The following is a 12,229-nucleotide window of genomic DNA, read 5'->3' as shown; positions in this document are numbered from 1 at the left end:
CACACTCGTCAATGTCAATGTGGAGTACAACGATTGCCGAATTACTGAAATTATACCAAATAATTAAATTGATTTAGTTGAATTCACTTTTACTAACACGTTATGAGGAGGTATAATGCAATGCAACAGCCGTTGTATTGCTTTTGTCAAACAGTTTGAGCCGGGACTTCATCAGCTGAGCCTTTCAGAGCAACACCCGGTACAGGAGAGCAGAGGAGCCTGGCTCTTGGCCTTTGTTAGGTTGTTCTGGTGCCTTCCATACCAGAACAGTGATAACCCTAATTAAGGTTTTTCAATTTTTACATGCAAGCTATTCTTCTGGTTTGCAAATGCGACACAAAGGCAGGTGGTTTTTACCCAAACAGATGACCCAGTTTTTAAACTGATAAGCATAATTCTGCATCTGTAATCCCATGATGGCTTTATATTTTTAGTCAATGTAAACTAGCCACATGGTGTTTGAGGCTGGTACGCACCACAAAGATCAAGCCTTCAGGGGGGGTCATGTGTGTGTGGCTCCTTGATGCCATCCACACAACAGCTTTATTGTCAGTCGGTTTTTCCACATTTCTTGGTCTTAGATGATTAACCATTTAGATCACAATCCTTTTAGATGCAATGAAGCCATGCAGTTAATACCCAACAGTGATGCTCTTTTACAACAGAATAACTAACAAACCTAACAACGTCAAACTGCATTCGCTCATTCCAAGTTCTACTTCAAATTGAATGTTAATGCTAAATGTTATCCCTGTTTTCATCTAGCCTAATAATTGTGTCCACAAGGACATATTCAGTATCCAGTCCTGGTGTTCTTCCTACAAACTCACTGTTGTTTCTACGCTTCAGGCCGCCGGAAACGCTGTCAAACGAGCTTCAGACAACCTGGTGAAGGCGGCGCAGAAGGCTGCGTTCGACGCGCAGGACGATCAGGCGGTGGTGGTGAAGAGCAAGATGGTGGGCGGTATCGCTCAGGTGAGAGCGCCTTGAACAGCCGTGTGTGTGTGTGTGTGTGTGTGTGTGTGTGTGTGTGTGTGTGTGTGTGTGTGTGTGTGTGTGTGTGTGTGTGTGGCCCCTTAAAGAAAGGGTACAGGTTTGAACACAGGCTTGAACAGGCATTTAATAAGCTTGTGTGTCTTTAAACATAGTAGCATCGACCATAAGTATCAGATGTTGGTTTTGTCCTAGTAGTTCAACGTCTAGGGATCTCTTCAGAATCACTACCAATCCAAATGTTGGACTTTTCCTACTGAGAGAAACCTTTAGAGGTGTTAGAGGACAGACGTTATCTTCCCACACGGTAAAACGGCACACTAGATTGCCGCAACGCTGACACAAACACCAATACTTGTAAATCTCAAAACTCCAACCCATCTCCACATGTTTTAAGCATTCTGTATTATAGTGTAATGCATTGAGGGGCAGCTGTCGCCCTCCGTGGTTGACACCGCCGTCGGTGTGTGAATGTGTGGATGAATGGGTGAATGTGGGGCAGTATTGTAAAGTGCTTTAGAGTGGTTACTGGTTAGAAAAGCGCTGTATAAAAATGCAGTCCATAAGGTTGTGCTTCTGCCTAACGTACTTGTCCTCTGCCAGATCATCGCGGCCCAGGAGGAGATGCTGAGGAAGGAGCGCGAGCTGGACGAGGCCCGCAAGAAGCTGGCAACCATCCGACAGCAGCAGTACAAGTTCCTGCCCTCGGAGCTGCGCGAGGACGGCCAGGAGCAGTGAGGTCAACACCCTGTGGTTGCTTAAGATACGGCTTTGACAAATCATGTGCTCAGGACGCCACTATCTGCTTCAGATCACGCAAATATAGTATTATTTTTTATGCTCAAGTTCACCCTTAGTATTCGGGGCGAAACGATACGAAAACAACATGAAAAAAGGAAGCAAAAGATCAAATAAAATGTTGTATGGTTGCGTTACTGTTCTGATCACGTACGCTTTGATATGGTAAATTAGTTGAACGTTTTGTTTATGTATCCACATTGCATGTCTTTATGAACTTAATTTCTCTGTTAACTTTCTGCCAATAACAAGGCACCCTATGTGCCACCCTACTGAGAAAGAAATGCATGGCTTTAGTTCTGTCACACGTGCCATGTTTCCTATATGTGTTGAAAACACTCTGAACAAATACAGCACTTCTTGATATAAGGGTTAGTGTTGTAATAAATTACTTTGAGATTCAAAACCTCTCACATGAACATGTCAATTTTGTTAAAGTACTGATTGAGCAGAAATGTATTTTATATTGGATTTTATATAGCTAATGTTCATCCATTGGAGTTATATAAATAGCCCTATAAAAGCAATTGTTTTGGTTGGGACCAAATGAGTTATGGACTAAATTGAATTAAATCTATAATAACTTGTATATTTCTTGATTCTTCCTTGTTGTTTTTGCTCCATGATAAAGTAATTATTGTTTATTTTTCAACAGGATTTTGTGACTTTACTTATCCAGGTTGTTGTTCAATGCATTTGTAACTGGCATCTGATGGTAATCAGAAGATGTCTTTGTTGTATTTGTATTAGTTTGTTTCATTTGTTTCATAACATCAAATCACCTTTCTTAGGCATTCTAATTGCGTTGTTAAATAAATGACAAAATGCTTTTGCACATAATCATGAAATGCATATGACGAAGCAGATTATCATGCGTAATATTTTGTTTTTTTATCTTGGCCCTACTTGATATAGCAAAAACGTGTATCCGGAATCCATATCAAACTTATTGATTTGCATATTCATACAAAGTTTCAATATATGTGTCAATTTGTTTTCAACATTTTATGTATCAGAAAATATGCAACTTTCAAGGCACCGTTATATTTTTTTCAATAAAGCTGTTTTTCCTTAAAATGATTTGCCCAATTGTTATTTTTTATTATGTGTTAAGATGTCCTACATTTACTTTTAAAATACTAATGAATCCCCCTGATATAATGGTTAGTTGTCTTTGAACAAAGTATACACAGAGGGGAGTGTTTTCCATTGTATGTTTCATGTTTGTTGTTCCAAAAAACGATTCTAAATAAGTAGTTTTTCAGTGTTTATTCATTAATTAATCTATCATTCACAAAACAAGTGGCAGAATTTTAAACACATTTATAAATCAGTTATCACAATGTGTTAAAAAGAACTCCATAATGACAATGATTTACTTCTCATAAAAGCCATTAAGTCCTGATGCACTGTTGCATAATGAACGTACTTCATTACCAACAACTGTCAAGCAAGTTATTAAAAGTTATGGAATATGTATGGTCTAAAGCTGTTCCTAAAATGGTCAGCATCTCTGCGTGTGGACCCAGAGGCCAGGACCAAATGTGGTCCTCTGACATCATTCACAGTGTAGAGTGACCGGCGCTACACTCCCCTCACTAAGCCTTTCCCTACCAGGCTGTTCTCATCCCTCTGCATCAGTTGCCCTCACTTGCCACTTGAGTCTTTCCCCTCTGCAGGCTCGTCCCACGCTCAGAGTTCAGAGTTACAACATCCTTTTTCTGTTTAGTGAGAAGTAACAAAAAACAGGCAAGATGGAGGCCATTAAGAAAAAAATGCAAATGTTGAAACTGGATAAAGAAAATGCCATCGATCGGGCCGAGCAGTCAGAGGGGGACAAGAAAGGGGCAGAAGATAAATGCAAACTGGTATGTATAAAAGAGACATATTCAAATGAATGTATGTGTAGACACACATCAATTTGATATATATTATGTGTATACATTTGTGTGTGTGCATGCCCAATAACAGGATAGATATCCTTGAGTAAAAGGGTAGTTTTCCATAAGTAGCTTTATATTTGAAATGGTCTTTATAACATTTTACCTTTGAACTACAATGTATAGAATCCCCCGTCTGCTAATAGGCCTATTCTATAACACTAAAGATAATATTTGTATAAAAACTCACCCATTTTGCTTACTTATGCATTTTTATTCAACGTAACCTGAGTAGGTGTAGTAGTATAGCGTATACAACTCAACCTTTTACACTTTCCCAACTCTCATTTCTGTGTGACTGAGGCATGACGAGTGATGGTCTATTTTAGTGTTCCCTTTGAAACAGCCCTACCTCCTGTGAACTGCTGAGATAAAAGGATAGGCTTCTTTTTGGGCTGCATTAAAGTTCCACCCTGACAGCAGCGGGATCAGAAGTATCCGCGGCTATTTCTGACCCCCAAGATGCCATGCTTAACATAACTGGACACCAAAGCTGGTCGTATTGTGCCTGGAGAATAGAAATTGGCACAATGTCTTGAGAATTTTTGGGTCATACGTCAGAATATTCCCTAATATTTTATCTTTTTTTTTACCATATCTGGGAACATAAGAAATTTAGAAAAACTAGAATCCTTTTTTTACACAATGAACTCTTCACAATCGATTAAATGTTCTATCAACTTGTGCTCAATACCAGCTAATGCATCTTTTATGCGTTTAGGGAACTACACTAGATAAGGGTTAGGCTACTTGACCCAGCTAGGCTAAAGGTCAACAGTTTATGTTCTACTCTATTCATAAATTACCAACCTGATAATATAATTTGCATGTTTGAATTTCATAATCAATACTTTATGAGAAAGTTTATCAAAAGTTTTACATTTCCCTAGATAATATTAATATCATTAAAATGTAAAATAGCTTAGAAAAAATGCTTTGAACACGATACTCTCCTAGTCTTTTGTAGTTTTTGTTTTGTGTTGTCTACTAGTTCATGTTATTCCACATGTCTCCTAGCTAGAAGAAGAGCTACTGGGCCTGCAGAAGAAGCTAAAGGGTGTGGAGGATGAGCTGGACAAATACTCAGAGTCCCTGAAGGACGCGCAGGAGAAGCTGGAGCAGGCCGAGAAGAAGGCAACAGACGTAAGCACAGAAAAACCAATGTTTACACAAAACCCCCTGTTCGTCTTTGTGATGTCTGCAATGGCGACATCCACATAGTAAAGTCTCCCCCTGAAATAACGGTCTTGGGGAGTCACACCAAATGTATCGTCAAGATGTAGATTTTTATAACACCTTTCTCTTCATTCCCATGCAAGTCATTACTCTATGATCCGTTCAAGTGTAAGATTAATCCCTTCGTATTCAGGGTTGTGTTGGAGATGAGAGAGTGTATCAGTTATCTTCACCCTGCTGCTCCCTTTCCCCCCAGGCTGAGGCGGAGGTGGCGTCCCTGAACAGGCGCATCCAGCTGGTGGAGGAGGAGCTGGACCGAGCCCAGGAGAGGCTGGCCACTGCCCTGCAGAAGCTGGACGAGGCGGAGAAGTCTGCAGATGAGAGTGAACGGTAATACTGGGTTGCTCTCGCACTCTCTCATCTTCAACTGCTTATCTAGGGTCGGGTCGCGGGGGCAGCAGCTCCAGCAGGGGGCCCCAGACTTGCATTTTCTGGGCCGCATTGATCAGCTCTGACTGGGGAATCCCGAGGCGTTTCCAGGCCAGTGTGGAGATATAATCTCTCCACCTCGTCCTAGTTCTTCCCCGAGGCCTCCTCCTTGGGGTACTGGGTTGTTATTTCCTTCTTGTTAAGAGTCTTGATAAGGTTAGAAAGCTTATTAAGACAGATCAGTAACAGACCTTCATTTCGTCTTTTTTTGATGATTCGAAGATGTTTCGTTAAGTCACTCAGATGAGACAGTTGGTACACACAGCAGTTTCTCCCGTTGCCATAAAACAAAGAAATGTCTTTTTGAAATCAAAATTGAACTTCACCGTGATATACTCTCACCTAGGCTCTGACGGATCTGAGGACCTGGCTCTGTGATTTAGCACACTTAGAGGAGCTGATCTGGGGACCTAGGTCTGTGATTTAGCACACTTAGAGGAGCTGATCTGAGGACCTAGCTCTGTGATTTAGCACACTTGGAGGAGCTGATCTGGGGACCTAGCTCTGCGATTTAACACACTTAGAGGAGCTGATCTGAGGACCTAGCTCTGTGATTTAGCACACTTAGGGGAGCTGATCTGGGGACTAGAGAACTGAGTGTAGGCAAGCAGCCCCCAATTCATATCTAACCCTCACTCTATACACTCGTTTTGACATTCTTGAATAGCAAATGGGTTACTTTTTTGAGCTGCAACCTCACATGACAAACGGATTTCTTGTTCTCTACAGAGGAATGAAGGTGATAGAGAACAGAGCCACAAAAGACGAGGAGAAAATGGAGATCCAGGAGATGCAGTTAAAGGAGGCCAAACACATCGCTGAGGAGGCTGATCGCAAATATGAAGAGGTGGGTTTTTACATGGGTTGGGTTTGGGTTAAACCCTGCCCTGCAAACAACTCAGGACAACATTTAATCAGGGAATGTCCACTTTAATTTCAGCTGAATAAAACGTTAAAAGATCAAAACTCTATCTATCTATCTATCTGTCTGTCTGTCTGTCTGTCTGTCTGTCTGTCTGTCTGTCTGTCTGTCTGTCTGGCTGTCTGTCTGTCTGTCTGTCTGGCTGTCTTTCTTTCTGTGTCTTTGCTCTATTTGTTCCTAGCATCGTTGTGCTTTTCTCGTTTCAGGTGGCTCGCAAATTAGTGATCCTGGAAGGAGATTTGGAGCGCTCTGAGGAGCGGGCTGAGGTGGCCGAGGCGTAAGCTATGCACCTTTGAATGTCACTTGATAAACACATATAAACATACAGTAACATATTGTTTCTACATATAGTTCTTTAATCAGTCACAATAATAACTAGACCCAACTGAGACATGGACTCTACCCGCCTTGCTCTGTAATTGTACTGTTATGTTAGGCATACATTGGGCTTAGGCCACGTTTATCAACAATGATTAGATAAAGGTAACTTTAATCAATAACTGTATTCTTTATTTTGAAAAAGTAAGTCAGCTGAAATCGAAATAACATTCTGCTAGACTTTGAGCATATTGTTTTTGCGTATAATGTCTAGTCGATAGTTCAACATGAGCGTTGTTTTTAATGTAGTTTTTGCAGCGCACTGATTTAGATCTGTTCAAGGCAGTGGTCTCCCATTATTGAAAAGTAATCCACACCCTTGGAAAGTCATTGACCAGTCAGGATTCAATGGCTGTTGTCTAAGTAAAAGTAATGTTGCTGTTACAGCTTCATGCTGTTGATATTCGGCAATCTGATCGATTTTTCGTTACTCAGAAAATCGGGTGACCTTGAAGAAGAGCTGAAGAACGTCACCAACAACCTGAAGTCCCTGGAGGCCCAGGCTGAAAAGGTGCGGTAGCCTGCTAGCTTGCGTCTGTTTCACAGAAACACTGTGTCCTGCTCTGTCCACTTTGTAGTCAGTGCTACGTTGTACAGCACTCGAGAAGCACTGATCAATCCACACACTTCATCACTGTCGCAGACCATGGAAGTCAGCGGTAGAGATAGACATGATATTCACTTTCCAACTGAAAGTATGATCGGTTGTATGTTGAAATTCCGTGAGAAATTTTATTTGATTGAATTAAAATTATCATTATTATTATTCTTATTATTAATATTAATACTGGTTTACTTCATATCTTATTCTTTCTTGTGGTTAATTCAAATTATAATTGTGATATAAGCATCTAATAGCATCTATATAAGCATCTAATAAACAGTCTACTTTCAATATGAATGTGTTGTATGTATTATGAATATTAGTGAACCTACCAATTGGCTTACTATTTTATTTCCAATTTATTTTTCTGATTGTAGTACTCACAAAAGGAAGACAAATACGAGGAGGAAATCAAAGTCCTAACAGATAAACTGAAAGAGGTGAGCTTTGAAGGACTTTTCCTTTGCTATTTTCTACATTTCTCTAAATAGAATGAACAAGATGGTGGTTGTGTAGGAGAGTCTTGTGTGTTGGGGTTTCCCTAATGGGATTACTTTTGAATATATTCACAAATACTGAGTGTGCCTTCCTCAGGCTGAAACCCGTGCTGAGTTTGCTGAGAGGTCTGTTGCCAAGCTTGAAAAGACTATTGATGACTTGGAAGGTATGTACTTCCCTGTGGCCCCTTGGTCAGGCTAAATATCTTCCATTTCATTTGCATGGGAAAGGCTCCTTGGAAAACATTTATTCCATTGAAAGGATGTGTGATTGTCACTGTTAAAATACATACTGTAATAATATCTATCTATCTATATCTACCTATACATAGATATATAGCCATATATATCTATATCTATATCTATATATATATAAATATACAAATATTTTTATCTTTGTATATATGTATACATCTCATTTGAAATAGTTTTATAATTCAAGTAAATATACAGAAATGTCCTTCTCACTTACTAAAATGATATCTTATCGTATTTCAAATTTCCCATTTAAAAAAAAATGATTTACTGTTTAATTTCTTCCTATTTTCTAATGCATCCTAAATTCCTTCTATGCGTTCTGCAGATGAAGTCTATGCCCAGAAGCTGAAGGGCAAGGCCCTGAGTGAGGAGCTGGACCTGGCTCTGAATGACATGACCACCTTGTAGATTCATCTTCACCTCCAAGCTTCCCTTTGCCAAATCCACAGCCACCTCATCGGATAGGAATATTACAGTTCAAGTATGGATCGCAATCCTGACATAGTAGATGATTTAAAAGAACTACTTATTAACCGCTGCCGCCTTAATGTTTTCAGTGGTACCTCAACGCTGTTCTGATATCCCAGTAACATCTATAAATATGTACTTACATTTAATGTATTTCCTGTAATCACCGCTTCCTTTAATAAAGATCATGAACAATTCTCTTGATTATTCCAGATTGTGATGGTTAATTTTAGAAAACACCATGACTTACTACTGGGTTCTGTGGAAGCAGACAGAGCTGGCCTGATCAAGCTTTGGATGGGAGACCCGTTGGAGCGTGTAGATGTGTTACAGGGCCAGTAGGGGGCGCTCATCCCTCTGGCCTATGAAATATCCCAAATGCCGAAGATAGAATTTTATTGGGTGCTGTTTGTAAACTTTTGCTGCAGAAAAACGTGCTTCACTTGTTTCAGATTTAGCTAAAGCTTTGCTTAATTTTTTCCTAGATTTAGTAAATAAACACCCCTCCAAAATACACTGCAATTTCCATTTCCCTTTTTCACATATATAAAATGAAAAGGATATGTTCAATCTAAATCCACACCTAAATCTAAATCTACATTTTATATCTAAATCTAAATCTGGTACCTAAATCTAAATCCTACATCTTAATGCTTAGTATGAAAAGAAATCATACTGAAAAATCCTTCAACACGTAAAGATTAGGATCGCCTTGGCAATCCAGAAATGTAACACTTTTAAATCAACGTTCAAACATATTCATAATCATACATTTATTGAAACGAATGACAAGGGCGACATCTAGAGGGTGATTACCAAACATACAGAGGCAAATGGACGCAGTGGGACAGAACACACCCCTCTATAGGACAACCTCCTGGCCATCACACTGGTTGTGTAAGTTTGTGAAGAGGGGCAATCTATATGCAAGGCACAATAGAAGAAATGTTCCAGGGGGTAAACTTATCACTTGCGCACACACAATCAGAGGGATCCCATGAACGGTGTAACTAGTGTTCAACCATAAACTCTGTTGCTTGTCTGGTGGAATAGCTTCCAGTGGTAGTGGCCTGGTTGGATAGTGGTTTGCAGAGATAGTAGTGGTTCATAGGGAGACTCTGAGAAGCAGTCAGGGATTGAAGGTGGTAGGTCCGACCGTCTCTGAATGTTAGGGTTAAGGTTCTATGTTTTGAAACAACCTGTAACAAAGCTGAAGTTGGCTCCTTATTCGCTACTAGTGATGTGCGACCAAGTAAGTAATTGAGTCATTTTTTTTCTAATCGTTTTTTTCATGACAAACTGTAACCACTGATGTGATGTTCAGGGTGCGATTTGTGAAAAAAACAGAGGGGGGGATAATTTTGAGAAACATTTTAAAATGTTTCAAAATGAAGACGGACCCTGTGTATTTTGGTTGTTAATTATTACGATGTAATGGTGAAAATACTTTGGGTGGGGGGGGTAATTTTTATCTCCACCGGGGATAAAAATAATTCAGCAGAGGGTAGGACGTGTAAACCAGAGGGGGGGATAATCCCCACCATCCCCACCGGCAAATCGCACCCTGGTGATGTTTATTGATCAAAAACAATGTTTTTGTAATGTGTAATTTATTCTGTGTTATGCCATACATCCCCCAGTATAGGATTCAGTCTGACCCGACATGGACTAATGGACAGCTGAAAAAACAGAAAATCCAGAAAAGCATAAACCCAATAACCATAATCACAGCATGATTTAGAGCCTGTATTCACTTTGGGACAACCATGTCATTGTTCACTGAATTGGACACTTCACGCAGAGTCTCCCAGTATAGGATTCGGTCCGCCCCAATGGGTTTTCCACTCAACCGATCGCCTATTTTATTTTAGGCCAGAATTTCACGGGTGCTTATAGCAATGAAAATGTATCTATTGTAAAGATCTGATAATAACCGAAGAGGATTAGGGCCACATTTATTATTTTTTTATTCTGAGTTTAGAATTCAGAAAATTCTGAATCCTGAGAATAAAGTCTCAATTCTGAGAATAAAGTCAGAAGTTCCTAACAGGCTATCTGTAAGGAACCAAGTTCAGTGCGCGTCACATTGTGGCATACTGGACGGGAACCACACACTGATTGAAGAAGTGAGATATAAGCATGCATGTGTGTGTGTGTGTGTGTGTGTGTGTGTGTGTGTGTGTGTGTGTGTGTGTGTGTGTGTGCGTGTGTGTGTGTGTATGGTTCGAGGTATATTTGACTATTCCTCATATTATACGTTTTAGTAAGTACACAACCATTTTACATTGTTTTTACTATATTCAGATGACACTAAACAGTTATTTGTAGCTTCTGACCAATGTGTTCAAGGGCAATACAAAATGTAAGGCCTTGATTTGAGCCAGTACCTTAAGTTCAGTGAAACTAACAACATCCCATAGGAACGGTCACCCACACGTACATCACAAGAACGTCATCAAGCAGTTAATCTCAATGGTAATGAACCTAATCACCTTTTGTACCAATATCCTAGATCCCCAACCTGAAAGACACTCATGATTAACTATTCAAAATGTTGATCAATAAAATCGAATCACTCTTTTGATCAATCTGAAATTGTTGGGTCATAACTGAGTACAACAGGGTTTTGGGGACTCCCGTCTGATGAAATCAGAACGGTGTGATACCCTCTGCGGCCAGACACAGTGCAGAGGAGGCCCAAGAGTATCCAAGGCCTATTAAGTGATCAAAACAATGTTTGATCGTTTTAATGTTGGAAGAAGAAAGTAGCACTGATACAGCAAAATGACATGAGAATCATCAGGATCTGTAGTCTGAATCAAATCCTCCAAGCACCCATCTCGATAAGTGACCCGATATAGTCAGGGGCGTAGGAATGAGTTTAACATTGGGGGGGACACATATCGGAAACCTGACAGATCCGTTAATGGTTTGAACAGAAATATGTCATAAATTAACTACACTGAAAAAATTCACAAATATATTTTATTCTACTAAAAAGATACATTTGTAAATGTAAAGGAAAACACATTTTGAATGGCAGTAATGAACTGATAAATATCAAATCAATTCTTTAATTGCACGCTCAATCATCCAGTTTTTTAGAATAAGAAGCGGTGACAAGACGCTGTGTTGCTCTTTCAAAATAAAATAAAATATTTTTCCCCCCCGGTATAATTTTTAGGTGGGACAAATGCTTCTGTCTCTAATATTGGAGGGGACGCGTCCCCTCCGTCCCCCCCGGTTCCTACGCCCTTGCATATAGTGTATTGAATTGACATGCTCCTTATAGGCAAGGCAAGGCACTTTATTTAAAGCACTTTTCATACAAGAGGCAGACTCAAAGTGCTTCACATAAAAACCTCGTCATACAATAAAATGAAATAATAAACTTAAATAGAGAAATAAAATAAAATGAAGGCAATTTTTAAAAAAAAGCATTGTACAAAAAGTACAAAAGTCAAAAGTGTGATGTATTTAAGAAGCTAAGGCAAGCTAGAGTAAACATAAACGTCCTCAGTCTTATACAATAATGTAAGCCACCTCCTGGGGCTCAAGGGTCCTAGGAGACTCCGCTTAGCCTTCCTCGGGGTTCTCACTCCACGCGCGTGTCTTGCTATGCCTCGCATGGACCCGGAGGTCTGCTGTGATTGGTTGGTTTTCTCTCCCCATATGCCGTCGCTGTCCAACCATTGGCCCGCCTCTG

At 39.9% G+C, this 12,229-nt stretch overlaps 2 protein-coding genes across 2 annotated transcripts in view; both read left to right on the top strand.

The window, feature by feature from the left end:
- Nucleotides 1–2,862, top strand: part of tln1 (talin 1) — a 43,492-nt gene extending 40,630 nt beyond the window's left edge. Inside the window, exons 55-56 of the mRNA XM_079734859.1 lie at nucleotides 850–975; nucleotides 1,597–2,862. Coding sequence (XP_079590985.1) covers nucleotides 850–975; nucleotides 1,597–1,731 — 261 coding nt within the window. The 3' untranslated portion in view covers nucleotides 1,732–2,862. The remainder of the gene's footprint in view (nucleotides 1–849; nucleotides 976–1,596) is intronic.
- A 554-nt stretch (nucleotides 2,863–3,416) lies between these two features.
- tpm2 (tropomyosin 2 (beta)) lies at nucleotides 3,417–8,635 on the top strand. Its single transcript, XM_079735899.1, has 9 exons — nucleotides 3,417–3,659; nucleotides 4,749–4,874; nucleotides 5,164–5,297; nucleotides 6,126–6,243; nucleotides 6,525–6,595; nucleotides 7,132–7,207; nucleotides 7,678–7,740; nucleotides 7,895–7,964; nucleotides 8,381–8,635. Exons 1-9 carry the CDS (start codon nucleotides 3,546–3,548, stop codon nucleotides 8,461–8,463), a joined length of 855 nt encoding a protein of 284 aa, XP_079592025.1. The 5' UTR covers nucleotides 3,417–3,545; the 3' UTR covers nucleotides 8,464–8,635.
- Nucleotides 8,636–12,229: the final 3,594 nt, after the last annotated feature.

This window comes from Pollachius pollachius (assembly GCF_949987615.1).
Source record: "Pollachius pollachius genome assembly, chromosome: 4".
Classification (NCBI taxonomy): Eukaryota; Metazoa; Chordata; class Actinopteri; order Gadiformes; family Gadidae; genus Pollachius; species Pollachius pollachius.
The sequence above is the reverse complement of the archived record's forward strand: the minus strand, read 5'-3'. Positions and strand labels throughout refer to the sequence as shown.